Below are 21547 nucleotides of genomic sequence, written 5' to 3' on the forward strand. Positions count from 1 at the left end.
ACATCTTCCCCTCCAAGCTGACTTCCATCATTTGTCAAATCGGCTTTAACTACCAGTATTTTGTTTGACTAAAAACACCGATTTTAATTTGCAGAAAGTTAGAACGTTAGGCTTCTAGTTTGCAAGGGGAAGGCAAGGGCCAGAATTAGGTAATTTCAGCATCATCTACCTTCCACATGGCCTCAAACGTTACCAGGGACATGATTTCCCTAACGTAGGCACAGACATCACACTTTCGCCTCTCCTTTATCTACTAAAGAAATCAGAAACGTTACACATCTTAAAGGGAGGAAGGAACTCAGTACAAGACAGCTCGAGCCAGGGTACAGACCGAGTTTCAGGGAGAGCCGTTTTCTAGCCACGGACCTCAGACAGGTCTCTCGGCATCTCTGTGAAGCAAGGGGCTTGACAAGTACCCTTATTTTTTGCTTAAATTTATCAATCCCTCCCAGCAATAGAATTCTAAAAGTCCGTTACTTGCGTTCTGAACGCACTTGCGCAGTTGAGCTGCAGACTAAAACCAGAAGTCTTAGAAGAGGAAGAAATCGTGCGAAGGCCGTTCACATCGCCAGCAGCTGAGGTATCGGTAAAAGACGGGCGCCAGCCTGCGCCGGCTACAGGCACAGACCAACGAAAGCCTTCGGTGCTCCACAGCACAAGCTCTCAGATCATGACCCTAAACCTATTCAAAGCCTTCAACGGCTGCGTATTACAGACGTAATGTCAAGTCGAAAGCATATGAGGTCATTACCGGGGCAGGGCACGAAGTTAACACGTGTTTGGTAGAAGCAGCCTGGCTGAAACTGCGTATTAGAGGCTGTAAAACAACTCATCTTGATTAATTCACTGACAACACCACCGCCCCTACAAAGAGAACGTGGTACCAGTCCACACTCCAAAAATCAGCGTATTTATGGTCTGCCGATGGTGAATACATGATAGGCATGTTGGTGTGTAACTAGAGATTCTCCCTCCAAAAGAACCTAATTAAAAAAATAACAAGGCAATCAGCGGTTAAACTGAACTGTACACGAGGGCTAGTCTGGGAAAACACCCACGCTAGGCATTCATTCACCGACCGCGTTTCTGTGTGCGTACCATCTTCACCTCCTATACCGTACAAATGAGACTCTCCCCCCAAATCCTGATTTACTGGGTTCAGCAAGGCAGAGAAGCTGGTCAGCAGCAAAAAGCCTTTTCTTCCTCCTTACGACAGATAAATTAATCTTCAGTCCTTGTCTGAATCGCCCCTTCCTCACCTAGGACACTTTTGACCATCAGTCTTCTGCTGGGATAGATTTTCTGTCTAGCAACCGAAGGACAATTAACATTTCAGCCAAATTCTTTGGAAAAAATAACTCACACACAAAATCACACACACACGTGCACACACGCACTCTCACACAGCTAAAAGCGCTATCTCCCACCAACCAGAAAAGGCCTTTAGCAGATTCACCGAAGATACGAGGCAGTGGGTCTTCTCTTAAAGCCCACCAGGAAGGTTGTTCACACCTGCGGAGCCCGACCACCATGCAGACGTACATCACCCAGTCTAGAATATGCCCAGGCTGGGCTTAAGGCTGTCAGACTGCTCCCACACAGCAACAAAGGCTCCTCCTCACGACTCTCTGCCAGGTCCCAGCAAGGTTAAAAAAAAAGGCAACTCCATTTAAGAGAGTCCCATAGGAATTAATGTATCAGGCCCTAACTGTGGGGTGCTTTCCTCAAATCAAGAAAATAGTTTCTGCGCAAGCCAATGCTCTGCTGGTTTTCCTTAGACATAAAATTTACTTTATTTCTTTTCTTAAAAAGTTAAAAATACAGAAGGTTCAGAAACTGATTTTCTCCTTGCAGATGTTCAAACTGCAGCTTAAGGAGAAAACAATCCTTCACTGAAATGTTTCTCTTAATTTTTTTTTTTATTTTTATTTTTTTCAATCATCACCACCATTAGGACAGAGGTTGAGGAGCACTGACTCCACCACTAATTTGATGACGTAGTTTGATTCCAGATTCACATTTCCAGGTGCCAAGAGTCCAGAAAACAGCCATGCTAACTTCTGCCTTCGTTTGAGATTTTTTTTTTTTTATTGAACACAGCAGTGACCGTTGGCATCTTTGAAGCGTAATCGCATCTTAGGTCGGTATTTCTCAAGGTAAAGCAGCTGTTTGGAATTGAAAGCTCCCCTCCTTTTCCTAAAACAAAGAGAATGAAGGCTAGTATCAATGGAAAAAGTACCGCTTCAATCACCATATACATTCTAAAGCAGATTAGTCCTCGTTTCAAAGCCTTTCTCTATCTACAAAACAGCACTTTGGCTTGGTTCCGTATCCATCAACACTGCAAGGAAGCACAAACCAGGCCAGCACATGCAGTTCATCACCTACACGCTAATATTACCGCCAAAATCCAATTAGCAAATTTCAGCGTATTTTCTTGGATTGGGAGAGTTTATTTCCATCGCCAGCAGTAGTCACTGAACAACATCAAGGTCACCCTCTCCTTGCAGATGCATGTGCTACTTATTACATTAGTTAGTAAATAAAGACCATGACATTCAGATACAAATATGTAAGAGGTTCTCAGAAAAGAGCTTCTCGGCATATAAGGTAGCACACCCAGGAAGAGAAAAAAGGAATTTAAGAAAGGAAAAAATTCGGGGGGGGGGGGGGGGGGGGGGGGAAATCTGTTGACAGCAATACAGTTTACAGAGATAACTGAAGACCCTGGGAATCCACAAAAGGATGAATTGCTCTTTTGGCAAAGCTCATTCAACATCATCTTACCTGCTGGGCTTCATTTCAAGATCTGATGTTACCACTAAACCAACAGAGCTCTGCAGTCTCATCCTTTACCAGTTTCCTTATTTTCCAGACAGGTGGTTTCTGACATCTCCTGGGTGGATAACACTCACCCACAACACCTGCAGGAGTGCTGGTGCTCACCTACTTGCTGTAGAAATTCTGCTTGGGGGGCCAACCTCACTAGAATTTTCTTTCTTTTTTTTTTTTTTTTTTTTAATTAGCAGCAATTAGTCCATGTCCAATTCATCCATGATTTTTACAGCCCCAGCCTAGACATTTTTTCTCCCCAAGTTCAAAATCTTTGAGTCTTAGGTCAGTGGCTTAATATATAAGCCCAGATTTAAATAAATAAATAAACAAATAAATAAAATCACCTTTTAATCCCCATCTTTAAACAGAGGAAAGGGCACAAGCCTCAGCATTAATGTCGGTCATGCCCATTACTGCAGGATATAGCTACTAGAAAACAAATCAGAAATCTAACAGACTTCGCTGAAGACGCATGCTGTTCAAATACAACATAAACGGAGATATTTCTTGAGAACAGGGAAGTTTAACTTACTGCCTTATAAACTGAACTGCATCTTCGTACTTCATTCCACATTCAATGAGAGCAAGTGCAACCAGTACAGGAGCCCTAAAGGAGAAATCAATATTTAAGGAAGATCTGGAGAAACAAAATATTGAACCCCTCAAAATACATCAAATTAATCTATAAACAAATAGCTTAAGTATTTTCGTTTTAAGCATTATCTACAGAAAGACATTTGCCTGCCGAGTACCTAATGTAAAATTTCTTTTAGTAGACAGCTCTGTTTCCAACACACACACAAAAAAATAAAAATCAATAGCTCCTTCGCGTTTGGGGCAAGAAACCATCATTCTAGATTTTTATACTTTCTCATTTCACTATAACCTAATTTTCTACTTCACTAAACCAAGGGTGTAATACCTCTTGCACGCATTTTGCTACTTATGACACTGTAGATCTAGCTGTACACGATATAGATCTTATATAGATTTTTTTTTTTTTTTTTATTTTGTGCTGTACACGGAACTGGGCGTCCCAGGGACAACAGAGTAAAACCTTCTACTTTGGGGTCCACATTTTGGAAATCGGTTAAGTGTAAAAGAGCTGGCTTCTCAAACAAGCCGAAATCACACTACACATTGACTTTCTCCTGGATTGACGTTCACCCCACTAAACGCACACCTAAACGCACACAGTTGCAACAGGCACCTCCGAGGGTAGAGTAGTAAAGGATTAAACAGGTGCTCACAACTGGACAACTTTTACTCATGGCTAAACAAAAACATAGTTGAGGAGAAACAACTCTCACTATCACTGCCAGGCTGCACCTGCGTAAACAAAATCATTCACTTCCCAAAGGAAACAATTTGAAACCTCAAAAATCACTGAGAAAAAAAAAGAAAAGCTGTCTCTTTTTACTGTAGCTGAAGTTCAATTCCCTACTACAGGTAGTCAGTTTTCCAGATTAAAGCAAAATCTGTAAAGCTCTTGCTTTTTCCTCTGCCAGAAGCAGTCTGAGAACAGCCGAAAGGTCACTCAGTAAGGACCAGAGACACGACACGAGTTTGTGTGACACACAGAGGATAGGAAGCTTCTGGTACCCTCTGGCCTGGTATTATGCAAGAAACGAGTTTAAAATCACTTGAGTTACACGTGGCCACCTTCCTAAAGATGTTCCTCAGATAAAAATAGAGCAGAAATGGATAAACAAATGTTAATTGCCTTGGGGTTTTGGCTCTTGTGTCTTTAAATATTGGCCGTTTCTCCCTCTACCTCTTCATTTCCCCCATCTCTTCTTCTCTAGAGGTGGAAATTTAAGAACCTGATGCGCTCCAACTCTGCGCTTACTTGACTTCTCCAACCCACCTTTCTTGCCCACTCATTCGTATCCTTGCGTAGCAACAGTCCCATGGTTATTGTAAGAATACTGACACTTGAGCTCCGTTCCCTCCTAGCCCATAGGATAAACACAACATTCAGAGATTACATTTGGGAATACGAAGGTAGCATTTAGCTTTCCCAAATCAGTCTTTTTTTTTACTTCTTCTTCAAAGGAACTTCTTCCCAAAGAAGGAAATTATATTTTGAGTGGTGAGGAAACATCAAGTCTGCACGAAATACAAGCCTAACCCTTCCTACCACCAAAGTGAAGCCACTTTAGACTAAAAGTAATTGAACCAGTTTTTCTAAATGCCTTTTTTTATTACCACATGCTTAATAGTATACCAGTTGAAAACAGGAGGAAATTTTAAAAGACAACTGTACAGCCTCAGAAATTGTGCTATGCATGTATACTGCATTTGTCAAGAAGCACAAGAGAGGTTATTGTTCAGCAGAAAGACATACGCTTTCAAATTAATAGCGTCTCTAACTCCTTGTGTCGTTCGTGATCGACACAAGCGTTCTGAGCAATCTCTCCAAGTTTTTCCTCTCATCTTGGATCAGAGCTATGGAATTACTGAAGATTTTTAAGCCGCAGTAAGTCTCTCCTGCTTTAATGACACAAACTTAATGCTGCTTTAAAGTGTTATTTGGGAGAAAACAGAGAAATTGGCATTCACTTAACACCGTCCGTGACCTACCTCCCGCACAAATACACTAACTTTAAGCCCAGTAGAAAACCAAGACAGCAGAATACTAACCTTCCCAACCCTGCAACACAGTGAACAGCGACACAGCATCCAGGCTCTTCACGAAATTTGGTTTTCAACAGGTTTAGCCAGTCGTCAACTATCTGATTCGGGGGTGGTGCTCCATCATCAAACGGCCAGTCCTTTGAAGGGAAAAAAAAAAAAGGACATCAGCTCTATGGATTTCAATCCATAATCAACAGCAAGGTAACCGTAACCGGGAGAAGGAAAATATTCCGTTCAGCAAGACGTGTGTACTACACGAACAGTGCTGTGGGTATTTTTCTGGTTGCACAGAAGTTTGCAAGTCAATATCATAACGCAGCACTAAATGTTTAACAACCATTTAATGCACTTTTCAATAAAATTTCAATAAAACTCTACACTAACTCCTTTGTAGTATAGAATCTTTAGAAAAATAGCTGCCCTTGAAATCTCATTTTATTAAAAATATGTAAAAATCAATAGACATTTTGAATAAACATTTGAAAGATCAAAAGTCTGTAGACTTTTGCCTGTGGTTGTGTCAACCTTTTACAATACTATTTGTACTGCAGACTCTGTACAGAGGAGAAGGTACTTCATAACAACTCAAATGGATCAGCTTCTCCAGCTGCCATGCCTCCAACGAGCAAGCCAGTTAAAATTACCTGGGTATTTTTGAGTCAAAAAAATACATTCACAAGCAAAAAAAAAAAGAAGAGTGCTTAGACAAAGGCAAAGTCACCAACTAACTAGCATTTACAATTACATTTCTGCCTATTAAAGGGGCAGCCAACATTTACACTACCTAGGCCACATTTAGTATCATCAACATGGCTGTAAATCAAAATTACATGCGAGAAGCTTCCCGTTTTCTTGAGGTCACAGCTCTCTCCTGGAACTTGTGCTAAGTGGAGTACTACATGTCCCGTATTTCAAGACCAAGCACAACATCACATGCTTTATAATCTTCTCAGACACAGGGAGTGCTGTAGAAAGAGCACTCCTAGACGCAAGGAAAAAAAGAACACTTAGGAGCTACTTCGCACTTTTCATCACACAACTGCGATGCATTTTACAAGAGAGACTCGTGGCCAGAGCTTTGTATTATTCAACCACCTCTCCAAATGGCAGGGAAATCGCTTTGAAAGGAGGCCTCCTCTTCCCTCCTTGGCTAGAACCAACTCTTCCACGTAGGGTCTTGAGAACAGGTTAACATGAAGTAATATTCTCTGAAGCCTGAAAGCAGCACGCGGAACCTCTGAACAAGTACAACCAAAGGTAAAAATCCGCGAGGCTTTTCATTTTGAAATGTAGTTACTGCTACCCTAATACGCCCTGAGTAGCAAGTACAGCTTAGCCCAGACCTCAGCCCAAGAGCACCTTATAAATGTGTTAGCACTTAAAAAGCTGCAAGGTGGAAATCTGCGTCTCAGAACTACAAAACCAAAAAGCTTTTAAGCTCCTGAAATAACTTTATATGCAATTAATACAGAAAGATACACAAAGTCTGAAGAGTGCAGGGAACTTTTTTAAAGCAAATGGGAAATTAAAACTATCTGGGACAACACAGCAAAATAAAAGACTATAGAAACAAGATCCTAAAGTAAAACTTCTTCTTTCTAATAAAAGGCTTTTATGAGATTTTCCGCTCGATTACACACTGCTAGCTATATTATTTTAGGCCTAGTGTCATCTACTGTCCCAGGAAGAGATGTATGGGCTGCCAAGAGCAGAGGCATTACCCATTGCAAGACGCTTTCATTTGAAACTGCCTTGCAAAAAACAGGATTTACGTGTCAGTTCCGTGTCCTAGCTTTGGATTAAATTAAATCCTTTCCTTCAGACCAAATACAGGAGGTTACTACGTTGCCCTAGCTTACACGTTAACCATCATGGCCACGCAGCTCTTGTGCTGGCCTGAATTAATGACAATCATCCTTTCCCCACAGATCATCACCTTCCCAGGAATGGTACACCACCGACAGTAAATTAGCACTGATAACACACTGCTGCGTGGGACACTGCCCAGAACAAGGAACGAGAATACATCTGGAACTAGAGGAGCAATTGCAGCAAAGTTTTGCAGTTATTTTCCTGATGATGAGTTCTGCCAGCATCACCTCTGAATTCCTGTCGGACAGGATAGAAAACAAATTGCTAGGCTCCACAACCAAAACAGTCATTAATAACCGGGATGATGCACGGAGATTGCACAAACGGAACATATAGCTCTTCTGTGCCAGCCTGCAGGAGCTGGGAAGGATGATGGGCAAGGAAGGGTTATTCTTATTTACCCTTTATCTGGAGCAGCCTTACTCAGCAGAACAGCTCTGGGTTTGTCAGTCAGCAAGGACTGCAGGATTGGCAATGCTCAACTGAGATGACCGAGAAGCAGTAACAGGACTTTAAGTGACAAAGACCCCTTTCTTCAAAACCCGCGCGCAACTCGCACTGAAGTTACAGCGGCAAAACGCTCCCAGAACTGCCCGCGTCTGCGTGGGGTGGGACCGCAGCCACCGGCGTGGAACTTGCCCGCCTTCAATGCCAGAGGCCATGGCGATGCAGTAAATATCAGATGGCAACCAAGTCCCGGCTCTAACACGGGCGCTCCTGACCGCCTGCTAGCGTCTGGGTGGTGGTGGCCACTCCAGAGGGCACAAAGTGGAAAGAAAGGCTGATCCAGGGATGGGCAGTAAATGAAGGACTGATAGAACAATGAAACGCATCTTAGATCCTGAAGATGAACAAAACTATCGCAGCCTCCTTGGGTGCCAGGCAGCGAAAAAATGCTTCCAGCAAAAAAACGACCAGTTTTTCCAATGTAGCATTTCTATGTTACAAGACCTTACACATGAACGTAACTGTAAGAACTACAGAAGCCCACAGGAACTAAATCCATCCCCGCCTCCTGGATTTAATCTCTGTTGATAAACATGCGCATGCAATAGTACTACTTCGAACATGGAACATCTAATTCTCTGCTTTCTCACCATGCCATCTGCCAAAGCAACTCTCTAGCTGCCACATTCTACCCATCTTGCCAGTACACGATCCCGTATCGCGGCATGAGAGCAGGCTTTGCTAAAATGCTCTCATTTTCAGGGGTTTCACTACGCTTTTGACCTCAACAGTTTTAAAATAGACACTAATCTCTCTCAGGCTGTGTTTTTAATCTTAATGTTATTTTTGCAAGCAAATATTAGCTTTAAATAGCGATGTGTTATTTCCTCAGCCAGATGGTAACTCAATACCATTTCTGAACAGCAACAGGACTCTGCTTTGAAAAAGCGTGCATTCATAGGAAGGAAAAGCTACACAGGAGGTGGTCACGTCGGTGACTTAATCTCAAATAGCAAAGCACTATTGCAATACAGTAAATTACTAAGACAACCTCATGACTGGGATCATCAGGATCAGTGCTGACATTAGCAGCAAACCTTCCCTGTCACCTCCTGCTTTCTGTAACCCTTAACAGATGCCTGGTGGATTTATGCTCTCTCCTGTTTTGCCTTCTGCAGCAGTGGCATACTAAGAACTGGTACGTACCAAATGCGGAGAGGCTTGTTAGCCGAGGCAAATGTGTACAGACGCAAGACTGTCGCGTGCGTTACTCGGAGAGAAAGGCTCTCCAACAGAACGGTGCTTAGCAGAGCTGGCGGAAACAGCATTTCCAGTTTTTACAACAGCTTCCTCAAAAAACTGCTTTCGGTTCAAACCTAGCCAATACCAAGTTGTTAAAGTTTCTTGAGAACCAAAATCCCCAAGCTATTTCAGAAGCGTAGGCTCCGGAGCTCAGAGCGCTGCCCCGGAGGCCCCGGCCATGGGCTGGGGAAGGAGGATTTCGCTCACAGCTGCAGGAGCCGAGGTCAGCTGGCCTCACAGCGCAGCCACCCTGGCAGAGCTGGACACCTGCAAAACTGTCCTAAGTCTGCTAGGAAGAACTCAGAACTGTGCTCTGGCACAGGAACACAGAAATACTCTAAGCCCCAGCTTAAATCAGGGCTCTGAGGGCTTCCACACCCTAAGTTTAACCCTTCCAGTCTCTGGCAACCTTAGGAGTATCGCAGCTAGAGGTTGCACAGCAGCGTGCCCGAAAATACTGTGATGCTCAAGTCCAGGGCAGCTCTAGAGTGAACAAAAATGCTATCCCAGAGCGCAGCCCTAGGAGCACTGGTAGCCCTGTAGTGACTGATTTTTCCAACAACACTGAGGCACACGTGGCTGCCTGGAACTGGAGTAAATGCTTACCAGGGCCGGGAGCCAAGCAACCTGACTGACCTGTACGTGGAGTTTTCACAGATATGCCAGGATACAAGTTTTTCTCCTAATGGAAAACTGCAGCAAGTTTCCCTCTGACTGAGCCATAAAAATCAAGAGGCAACAAAAGACTGACTACCTGCAACAAGAAGGTAAGATGCAATTTCTGGCCTCCCAACAGAGTATTACTCACTCCAGTAAAATAAACTGATTATATCTGACACACTGTAATAATTCAGAAGTATTGCCTGGAAAAATACCGCCTGCAAGCTTGGTATGAGCACACACCTATTAAAAAAACCTCCCCTAAAACACCAAGCAATACTAGACGATAGCGTCAGACAGTCATTGCATAATGTTAACTCTGAGTAGCAGTTAAGGAATTCCACCTGCTGAACAGGGAAGCCACCAGCAGCCAGGCTCCATTTAGGGGTGAGCAGTGACGAGGCTATCGATCGATATCCTGCTACAGCCAGTCCATGGAAACCTGCATCAACCTGTCAGCTACAGTCTCAAAAAGTGGCACTTTTTGAACGAGCGAGAGGAGGGAGTTTTATCTGCATCCCGAGAAGGTAAAGCCAAGAAGTGCTGTATCTAGAGAAAAGGACCAAACCAAGCTGTATGAACCACAAGGCTGAACATTGGATTAGTATCAACCTAGGCACTAAAAGGCAACTAAAATATCTCCACGAGTCCAGACATCCAGGAACAGATGTTTCTAAGCGCTCAGGTGATAGTAATGAATCAGCAAGTACCCTTCACAAAAGTAGAGTGAGTTTCTCAAAACCAGCTTTAGCTGATGCAGGGGATCACATTGCTTTTGGCCATCTCAAACAGTCACAAGCTCTTGCCCAAAGCTTTGAAGGCCATCCCCACCACTTCTAGACAAGTGATTTTTCATTTTTAGACAGTTTTAAAGGCAACTCACTAGAACCTGGATTCCTTCTTTCTCGATAGGAGCTTGATCATAAGTGGCATCACAAACTCGCACCAAGGTTGTCACTCCGTACTTCTTCAGCTCCTTTAAGAAAAAGGAAAACACGTGAGCACACTGACAGAGTGAAGAATTCAAGAACTTTCTCATCAGCTACAAAACTAAACATTTTACACAGAGTCAGCGGTACCGCAACTGTTGCAGAGCTTCAAGGTGACTACACAAGGAAGGAGCAAGGGCCAGCTCAGAAAGGGGGGGGTTATGGCCTACATTAGGACAAGGGTTACAAGTGACAGGAATAAGTATGAAATACCTCCGAGTTCTTCATCTCTAGAGAAATGCCAGGGTGGAAAAAACTGCATACAGAAAAGCAAAATTAAAATAGCTGCTTATATTCTCCATGCAGCTTCTTCTTCTCTTTAAATAGAAGCCTGGAACTGTTTGCTTCAGCCAGTGTTGACATTTTGAGGCAGGGAGGAACAGAACACACACACCACCATACTCTAGCTTCCTTGTAATGCACTATAAGTAGCACATTGTGCTAGATAAATAATCAGAAGATCAAACAAAAGCTGTTCCAGTTCACTTTGAAGGTTCATACAGCAAGCAGAATTTCCTCTCGTGTTTGGAATGAATCACTAACTTCTAACAATTAGCAGTAATATCTATTCCAGAGTCAAGACTCCTGAAAGAGGAAGGCAATCCACAATAATGGGGGAAAAAATATATATCTATATAAAGACCAAAAGAATGTGGCTTTCAGACAAAATTAACCACTAATATCTGAGCAGACTCATGGTGAAGAGCACACTGCTAAATGATGGAAGTCTGTTAATCGCCACAGTCAGACGTCAGTATCGGATGACAGGATCTCTTTGGAATGAAAAAGACCTGCAGGCACAAGATAGACGTCCTCTAGATATAAGGGCACAAAGATACGGCAGGTTTAGAGCAAACTAGAATGCAGAAATACACTGTACTACTACTTCTCTGATGATACCATCTGTTACTTTTTCAGAAAAGTAAATATTAAATTTTGCCGCATTTAAGATCTTACTGTGTCAGTAATGGTGTGATCCACTGCCCAGCGTAACTGACTCTTCCCACAGGTCGAGCCAGGCAGATGTCATTTTTCATGGATAAATTCTGGCGCCTGAGATCTCTGACAATTCTGGGATTGGCAGGGCAGTTTGAGAACACATCCGGTAAACTAAAACATCAGTTTAAGTATCGCACTTAATCCTACTCTAAGGGAGAAAAAGGTCAGCAACCAGTTACAATTCTGTTAACTACTTCTCTAAAAGCCAAAAGATGAGCAATAGATCGACTTATTAGAAGCACTGCGTTATTTAATGAAAAAATAACGTTTGGAATAGCAGAACATGCAGTCCTTCAGAAACCGGGACAAGAACGATGGCAAGGGTGTGTGTTTGCATTCTAAAATGGGAGCTGATCCAGCCTCTCACAATTAAAGAAATGCAGGACTTTGGAAAAAGTAATCGGTGGGCTCTCTTCTCATGCTGTCAAGCGAACGTGAACAATATATTAAAGATAAAAACACCTTCCGTTTCAAGGAAGATGTAACATACAGCCAACGCATTGAGCAACAGGTGTGAAGAATGACTGTTCAGTACTTCTACAGAAACGATGAGCGTATCAGGAAAGGACGAGACTTTATTTGACTGCCTTACCTCTATGAACTTGCTGAGGGTTGCATTGGTTGGGTTGTGAGTGATCAGGAAACGCATATTCTCGTAAGTAATTTCCACGGGGGCTGGACGGTTCATAATGGCAAACAAAATGTGTAAGGGGCCAAAAAATAAAATTAAAAAAAAAAAAAAAAAATCAATAACCTTGGAAACGTTTCACAGCAGAAAACATTAAAAAGACCACTAAAACGCCTGGGATTGATCAGAGCTTGCTTTGACGTGTTTGTTCCTTAAAGAATTCGCTTCTAGAAAAGCAGGTTTGCTTCAGAATCCACTTGAATTCAACTTCGGCCTCAATTACTGCAGGTGGTATCCTTCAGACTCCAAAAATTCTGACTAGATGTAAGACTAGGCAGCCTGTTCTACATTTAGGCACTGGTGAGGCAAAAAAGTAAGGGCAGATTTTCTCTCCACTTTGTTTTCTTGATGCTTAGTTTTGCTAGAGTCAGTAAAAGGAATATGCTTCCAATGTGCAGAAGATATCCCATATATTTGAGTGTGTTTGCTGTGTCCGGAGTCTTCAAGGCAAAGTAATTATGGCACGTAGAACCCCCTGCGCTCAGCTCACTTGTCAGCCAGGATGCTGTGCTGGGCCTGGCAGAAGTCTGCCCTCACACTCAGAATCGCCATAAATGTACGACGTATATTCCAACAGAACACCTAAAGAGAAGAAAAATATCACGTAAGACGAATTGTTGCTTCTACTTCCAGAAACACCAAATGTTGACCCTCCCAGAGAAACCCAAATTAGACTAGATAAGACTATGTTTAAGAAAAAAAAAAAAGGGCAAAAATAAAAATCAGTCTTTACTGGAGTCCCGATAGTTGTAATCCCGAATATTCTCTCGGCACCGAGTACGCTGGAGCCCAGAGACACGGGACTTCTTGTAACTGCTGTTCCTGGCAGCCAGGCACCGGAACAGAGAACAAGGAAACCTTTCTGTGCTCTCCACGGCTCCTCCCTCCCAACCAGGTGCCCCAAAAGAGGAGAAAACAGCACAAAGCCCAATACACGCTTGAAAGTGTCTGTTGGTACAGTCATACCTGTTTGGCTTCAGCCCAGATACGTAAAAAATATTGTTGGCATGGCTTAATTTTCTGAACAAAATAAGCAGTACAAGCAGAAATAAGAGTATAACTGCCGTGTATTTGAGCTTTTGCTAGCAGCTAAGTTTCACCAACGTAGTTGTATCGCCGAACTCCCATCAGTAGCAGGGAGGTATCCTCCAGAAATCAGTTATTTCAAAAGCAACCAAATGGTGATTTAGCAGTAATAACTTTTAGTTATTCTCAGTCTTATCTGTGTTTACAGACTAGGGCATTAAGACAGCGGCAGCTTCCAGTCCTAATACACAGGATTCAAAATACAGATCTTTTAGCAGCAACAATAAAAGATGGAAAATGAATTCTACCATGAAGTTCAGGGGGATGAAAATGGAGCTAACCTAAACTAGCTCAATTCATTTAAGGCTGAAATACTACGTAAGTAACATGGCTTTCCACTGTGTTTAAAAAGCGTGCAGCCAAAGAATCACTGCTGACACTTCTTTCTTAAGGAAGAAGTTTTAAATCAGTTGACTAAAATCCAAACCAGCAGACAGAAGTCACAAACCTGCAACTCAAGCGGAAAGGTCAACGTGGCACGCTCAAGTGAATGCAATTAGGGAAAAACACACACATGCATGGAAGTTCACACCCTAAACTTCTGGTGCGCTCCACATTTTAATGAGATCCTCACTTTAAAACAGTCAAATTAAGTACTACAAAATTACCTTTTTCACTGACATGAAGTCAAAAATCACCCAAAGAACAGCAATTATTTCCTTGAAGAACAGCTTTCAATGCCAAAAAAACGCATTAATTAGGTTGCCAGCGGCAAGAACAAAGATGTTTTCAATAACCTCCCCCGACCTTAACGCAGTTCTTCCTCTGAGTGACTGAAATACAAATTTCAAAAATGAATCCTGGAATATTTTATCAGCATAATGACTACAGGATTAAGTCTCACCCCAGATGGAAGAGTCCCATCTAAACACATCATCCTCAAGTCCTTACACTTGTCGATGCTTGCACATTTGTCACAACTCTCTCATATATACTACCGAATCTCAAAGCAACGGCTTTGTTAGAAAGCGTTGCAGTCTGCTATGGCTATGATGCGCCGGGAACAGAACGACTGAAGTTACAGCATCCACACGTGTCCAACACCTGTAAAACCTGATGCAAGAAAGTCTGTTTTCAGGCAAATACCGGCCTGTTTTTCCCCCATCTGAACACACGCTCCAGTCACCCGACATGTCCTGGAAAGTGATCTGCAGATTTACATCACAGGAACAGTTTCAAAACTAACTTTTTAGGACCTAACAAGGTCATTTAAATAAAAACAGTGGTCAACAGATCTTGGCATAGGAGATCAATACTTGGATCCTGAGTACCAGAGGCTTACAGCATTACAAAGTACACTGTCGTGAGGGGAACAGCCATCGTGTCATATTTAAACAAATCCTTTAAACATTTTTCTTTTCAGCACCAATAATTTGGTTGGAAGAGCCTCATCCAGCGCTATTTGCGCTGTGAGTTGTATCAAACCAGGTCATTATGGTTACACTTCTCCTCCCTCAAGCAAATCAAAGAGGGAATTTCAACCCAATTATTTTAAAGGTCTTTTGTAAAAACTATTTACCAAGTCATTAGGAAAGGACACATGGAGATGACATGTTCCAGTAAATTAAGTATGGCGGGGGGAGTCACCAACTCAAGTCCTACCCTCAGATCTGCAGCTGCTCGTGCTCTGACCTTGGCCAAGCCACTCTCAGTAGCTCAACTCATCTGCAGAACAGGAACGACACCATCTCACCTTCCCCAAAGGAATATTACTGAAGCATTTAATTAGCTAATAGCTAAGGAGTGATTAAAAATGTAAAGCACTGTATTTAAGTCTGAAAAATGATTTCCAGAAGGATAAGAAGTTCATGTAGCACATAACCCTATTTTTAAAACAGTTTGGTTGACACGTATATCCCTTCCCCCCATGACTTTCAACTGCTGTTACGCTACAGTTTAAAAAGAAAAACCAAGCTTCTAATTAAGAAAATGAAAAACAGGAAAAACCCTATTGTCTACAACTTCTGATCTCCCCAAGTAAATACTTTAAAATTTCTTCCTCCCTGTGTTAGCAAGCAAATTTGCACTTCAAAATCCCAAGAGAACTGAGCTCTATCAAACTGACAACAGTAAATAGTAACCAGGTCTATGCACAACATAAAACAAGAAGTAATTTTTCAGCCAATTAACCTTCAACTTTTTATACTTAGAAAGTGAGATAGCACATGGAGAGAAACCAAAAAGTTACTACATGTTTTATGTGGCTGGCCTCAGAAAGGGAGCAGAAGTATCCAACACGTCAACGCTCGGGATGAGGTGCAACAGCTCCATCAGGAACCAGAGGAGGAGAAAAAGCAGAGACAGCGGCACAAACAAGCCAAGCAATAGCCTCTCACGCATCTGAGAAGAACTAGATATGCTTGGGAGTCAGCTCCTGATGTTGTTTAACTTAATTAGCAGGGAATAATCATTAATCAAGATGCCTATCTGGACAACTAAGTTTAGTGAGCTGTGACAGTCTCTGCACCTACAGACAGGACTAATTTAAGCTATAACTAACAGCTCTCACGCTCGCACAGCCGTACACGCCTTGATAAAGCTTAATGAGGCCGATTTGAGAAGAACGTCTTTTAAAATACCACGAACGTGCAAGAATACGCTTAAAACATAAGCAAGGCGCAGTGGTATTAACTAGCATAAATAAATCGGGGTGATTAACTAAGAGGGAACAGTTAAATGAATTCCTGACTTGACGGAAACTTCACTTGAGATTGCTTTAAGTAAAAATCCGACACACCTACAGCGTTCACCTCCAGTGGCCGCCTCGTCTGTCATTGCATTGACTCTTAAATTAGACGCTTCAATAGGGCAAGTCACTTGCTCTTCTGTATTGAGCTTACACGAGTTCAGGGAGACAGGTCTAATGAAAAACAAGTAATAATATCGTAAGGAATTCCTAGTTCCACCATCTCCTTCAAAACACGCCGGTAAAAGTGCTGCCTTCGCTACACGGAGACAGCGAAACAGCCTGCAACAGCTGCAGCTTCCAGAGATTGCAAAACACGGATACCTTTGGAAAGGTCACTTGGATCACCTTTCAAAATAACCCAGCGCACAGGATGCACAGCAAAGCCCGCTAATTTGTCAGTCAGTACTAAAAGAATACCGCAGTGTTTTGAAGACCAGTATTTTGAAACCATCTCAACTAATTTTATTCCTGTAAGCGGGAATCCACATTTGACGTTAACGAAGTCAGGTCATGAGCTGTTGAATTTTTCCTCTTTTTTTCTCCTCTTCTATAAAACCTCATTCGTGTTGTTTGCACTGAGACAGGCGAAGTCAGCACCACAGCACGCTGCCGGCACACAACTTGATCCTATAAAAACTGCCATCCCGATCTGACGCTGCAGCCCAGCCGGGCTTTTCCCGACCCTCCGCATACGTCACGTTTCACCTCCCCTTCCTGCACTGCCCCGCTAAGCGACCCGCGTTCTGTCCATACGCTGTCAACACGTCCTGTTTCATCCGGAGCACAAGGCGATTTCCAAGTGAAAAAATTCACCCCAAATTAGCCCTAAAACAGTGGAATGACACATTAGCGAGAAGCGAAGCAACCAACTTTTCTAAAATATACTCTCCTAGTATACAGAGAAAAGAAACTCTGGAACTAACATTCTTGGAAAAAATTCTTGAACGCTCTCTGAAGGAAGCTTGCTCAGAACGACACGTGCCTAGAGAGGGGTGAGGTCAAAAATTTTACTGTTCCACCCTATCCACCCCCGCCGCGGAGCTCCCTCCCAGCCTGCTGACAACTTCTGCGGGTGACTCACTCGTTTCCTTTTGCACTAAGCCAGTCCTAGGCCATAAAACCCACGGCAGCAGATAGAGATCTGCCTTAGCAAGGAGAGAAAGAAAAAAAAAAAAGTCGTCCAGATTAAAGAAGCCTCAACTTAAAAGTGACACATCAGGAAACAGTAAGAACTGTCAAATATATCATGCAAGACGACTCAGCGAGAGAAGAATCCTGCAGCAAAACTCAACGTTGAGTACTACGCTAAAAAAGTTTAGCTGCTGTCCCCAAATTTGGGTGAGGTCAAACCACTGCATCCAACACAGGCATCGATGCACAGAGATCATCATCCCGGCGAGCTCGGCAGCGGGAAGCGATTAGCATTGACAGGCATGCGTGCTTTATGCTTCACATCTTTTCTTTCCTGTGAAACAGAACCTGCTTCGTAGTTAAAAATGCTGTTCTGACACAGGATTTTTTCGACGCCTTCCCCACCCACCATCTAGTTTTTAAAATCCCTTCAGAGGACACATTTGAATGTTATTTACATACCATGCCCCAAAAGTTTAAAGTTATTAAAAGTGTTTGAAGTCAAAACCAAAAGGCCCTGCTAAGAAAAAGAAATTTAAGCTATTATCCTGTTTAAGGTACAGAATTACACTTAAGTGAAATTAAAAGTTACTTTAGATGAGAGTTCATGAGTCTGCGATACCAACAGCTCATTCCTAAAAGTCAGAATGCTGAGTTGTCTAAGCTATATCAACTGTTGGTTTTTGAAAACAGAGTCCCGCTAGATCATCAGCTTCCCCAACAACTCAGACCAAATAGTCTCACACTTTAAGATGAAGTATCAAAAAAAGAAAACCCCCCAAAACCATTAACAAGTCAAGCAGGACTTAAAAAGCAATTTCAAATCACACAGCAACAGGGATATTATTCTATGAAGTTACAGAGTTGAATTACTTGCATCTTACTCATCTCACTTACTTGGATTTGCTGTGTAGCTCTGCCGGAAAAATGACTTAGTGGAGAGTTGGCTCCATTTCCATGCTCCTGTGGCAGTTAAATTCAGTCTGACAACCGAAACTGAAGCTTACTGATAAATTTCACTGCACATCCACAAAGTCTCAATTGTTAAAATCCACAGTCCATTATTTTGAGCAGAGCTAGACTTTCAGTGTAAGAGACCAAAAAGAATTTAACTTCTCAGTACAGAACAGAGAGAAACAAGGGGTAACAAAAAGGTACACGTAACAGTGACCTGAATAGAGACAGGAACGCAGAAAAAAGGATCAAGAGATCTAAGACTCCTTTACCCCTTCACAATTAGCAAAATGAGCCACGAGATGATACCGAAGTCCACAGCCACTAGAAAGGTATTTTATACTCTCCTACGATACGCATCAGCCAGATACCGGCCTAAATAGGTGCCAGCTGATCCAGCACTGCAATTCATACGCATTAAAAAAAATAACTTCTAGCCCCAATTCTCAGCCCATTAGGTCTATTTTTCAATGTTTAGACAGAGCTGTTTTAAATCTCCAGCTCTCTAACAGGCAAAGCAGCTGTCAAACTAATCCAAACACAACAGACAACACAGAGCTCCTCTCTGCTCGTTCAGTAATGGTACATCACTGACAACACGTTTGCTCCTCCAAAGATACTATCAAAATACACAACCTACACCATTTACAAAAATTATCTGCTTGCACTACGGTATCTCAAGAGCTATGTTTTCAGCTGTGGATCGTCCTCCTTAAAGCAAGGCCAGAAACATGCCTTTCCATGAGCCTTGTATCGCCCGGCTCTCCCCAGGGCCGCACATCAGCGCTCTCCTCCCAGGCCTCACAACAGTTAACCAAGACGGCATTCCACCACGGGGCAAAGTCCAGCGGGAGGAAACCGGCTACTGCGATCACAGTTCAGCTCCGCTCTGATAGAGGAAGGACGTTTGAGTACTGCTGTGTGGAAGAGAATGATGGATATTTGCAGGTAATTAAACCCAAAGTCAATCACCTATGTTTATGAGAGATGTACGTAAAAACATCACAACTAGACCCTATGTAAGAAGGCTGACATTCCTGGCTGTGCATCCGTGCATGTGCAGATCCTTACTCCTACCTTAACTCCAACCGATCTTTTCTTTCCAACAGTTGAGTTCATTAAATCTAAGTATTTCTACATGTTGAGTCATAAGGAGATAGAGTTTTCTGGCTGCTGCTAGTGCTGGGTTTTATCTTTTTTCTTCTTTAAATACTAACTGCAGTTCTGAGTCAGAACCCGACTGGTTCATTTGGGGAGTTTTGAAGCGAGTTTCCATTTATACAGTAGCCTTTAAAAGCCAACTTTCTGCCTTACTCCTCCTCACACCGAAACCAACAAGCACACAGCTGCCCCAAGAGAAAAAGCAGATCGTGACTAATCACACCGAGGAACCACGAGGAACCGTCACCACAACTGAGTGGAGGCCACTTCTACGACCGTCCCCGTACCGTAACACCTCCCAACCTGCAACCTCGCCTGCGCTCCAAACCCCAAACCTCCAGCTCCCAAAACCCAGGGTTCCTCCCCCAGTAAAGCATGCCCCAGGCAGCGAACCACAGCCAGTACACCACTCCCTGTCTCAGGCCCTCCTGCGGGTCACTCTTAGCACCCTCAGCAACACCAGTACTTTCTTCAGCCGCTGCCCTGGCCAGGCTTCATCAACTCCCCCCTTCCAGCCCAGGCAGCTCCAAATCCCACAGGGCAGCCCTCTATCTACACAAACCAGCCTCGGCATTCACATCCCTGCCCCCGCTCAAACCCCAGGAAAACCGCCACATCCTGGACACCCTTCCTTCCCAGCTCCACGTGCCCCCGCCAGCCCGAGAAAGATCCCCCCCCAACATTGCTCCCAGCCTTCCCCCTCCATTTTCCAGCCCAGATCCCAGAAAAATTCTTTATCCTTTACAGACCATCTCCAGGGCTAACACAAGGCAGGCCCCCTGCCCCCGAAACAACCCTCCCATCCTTCCTCAAACTCTTCCCCCATCCGTACACACACAGAGGAATAAGTAACAACCCCTCCTCTCAAACAAACCCCTCCAAATGCCCCCACACCAGGCAGAAGCAAGACCCCCCCCAACCACCCACGCCAACCCCTTTGCGGTCTCCTTACCTCCCCGTTGTTGCGATCCTACAGGCAATGAGCTCCCCCCTTGAACGCCCCCCCAAGCCCAGGTCCAAGGCAGGCTCCCTCCCCTGACCCATCCCTTTGGGGTCCACTCCTCCCAGCCCCACGGCGGAGGGGGGACCCACACAAACCTGCCCTGCAGAGCCGGGAGGTGGGTGTTGTAAGTCAACCCCATCCCACCGGTGAGGGGAGGACCCTCCAAAGCAGCCTCACAGGTGGAAGGGGCACCCCACAAAGCAGCCCAATGCTGCAGGCAAGGGCTACTAGCCCAAAACCAGCTTTACCTGCCATGGGGGTCCCTCTTATCAGTCCAACCCCACAGGCAGGGTAGACCCCCCAAAACCAGCCCCCAAATACAGCAGGGACCCCAGAGGCCAGAGAGCCACCCCTAAGCCTGCTCCTCAGGCCAAGGGAGCCCCCAGGGCCCGAAGGATTCCCCAGACAAGGCCCACAGGTCAGGAAATCCCCCCAGGGCAGGAAGGACCCCCCCGGACCGGCCCCTCGGACCACAGAGAGCCTCCTAGCCCAGCAAGGACCCCCCCCAAACCAGACCCGCAGACCAGGCGGGACCCCCAGAGCACAAAAGACGCCTCCAAATCAGCCTCAGGGGCCAAAGGAGACTCCCCAGGCCAGGGAGGGCCCCCCCGGACCAGCCCCGCAGGCCCAGGGATCCCCTCAAAACCTCTCAAGGAGCCGGGGGGCCCCCACAGGAGCCACTGCCCGCCCCCCGCCGCCCGGCTCGGGGGCTCCGGCGTCCCGCGGTCCCTCCTCACCCGCAGCCCCCCAGCTGCTCCCCACCGCCGCCCGCTCACCCTGGGCATTGAGCGCGTCGGCGTTCTTCCGAGCGGGCCCGGCGCCTCCCACGCACCGGGCCGGGGGACGGTAAAGGGACGGGAAGGAGCGGGAGGGGGCGCGGCGGCGGCGTCGGGCCCGGCCCGGCCCGGCGGGGCCCGTGACGGGGCGGGGGCTGAGCTCGACCCGGTCCGGCCCGGCCGCGCCGAGAGACCCGAGAGCCCGCGCGCCGCCAGACGGCTCCTCGCGCACAGGCCGCTCCCTCCCCCGCCCGCGCCCCCGTGGTACGGCCCAACCCGCCGCTGATTGGCGCCGCCCGCCTCACCCCCGCAGCCGGC

General features: G+C 44.8%; 1 protein-coding gene across 3 annotated transcripts; it reads right to left on the bottom strand.

Moving 5' to 3' along the window:
* Window positions 1–1760: 1760 nt before the first annotated feature.
* PTP4A2 (protein tyrosine phosphatase 4A2) lies at window positions 1761–21474 on the bottom strand. Of its 3 annotated transcripts, none has more exons than XM_082329331.1 (6): window positions 21230–21474; window positions 12334–13011; window positions 10637–10729; window positions 5479–5609; window positions 3368–3442; window positions 1761–2196 (listed from the first exon to the last, which is right to left on the bottom strand). In XM_082329331.1, exons 2-6 carry the CDS (start codon window positions 12427–12429, stop codon window positions 2088–2090), a joined length of 504 nt encoding a protein of 167 aa, XP_082185457.1. In that variant the 5' UTR covers window positions 12430–13011; window positions 21230–21474; the 3' UTR covers window positions 1761–2087. The 3 variants fall into 3 exon arrangements, with proteins under 3 accessions (XP_082185457.1, XP_082185458.1, XP_082185459.1); XM_082329332.1 differs by lacking the exon at window positions 21230–21474 and adding an exon at window positions 16253–16277; XM_082329333.1 differs by lacking the exon at window positions 21230–21474 and having other exon boundaries at window positions 12334–12416; window positions 12496–12538.
* Window positions 21475–21547: the final 73 nt, after the last annotated feature.

Source organism: Platalea leucorodia, assembly GCF_965183815.1.
Source record: "Platalea leucorodia genome assembly, chromosome: 18".
Lineage (NCBI taxonomy): Eukaryota > Metazoa > Chordata > Aves > Pelecaniformes > Threskiornithidae > Platalea > Platalea leucorodia.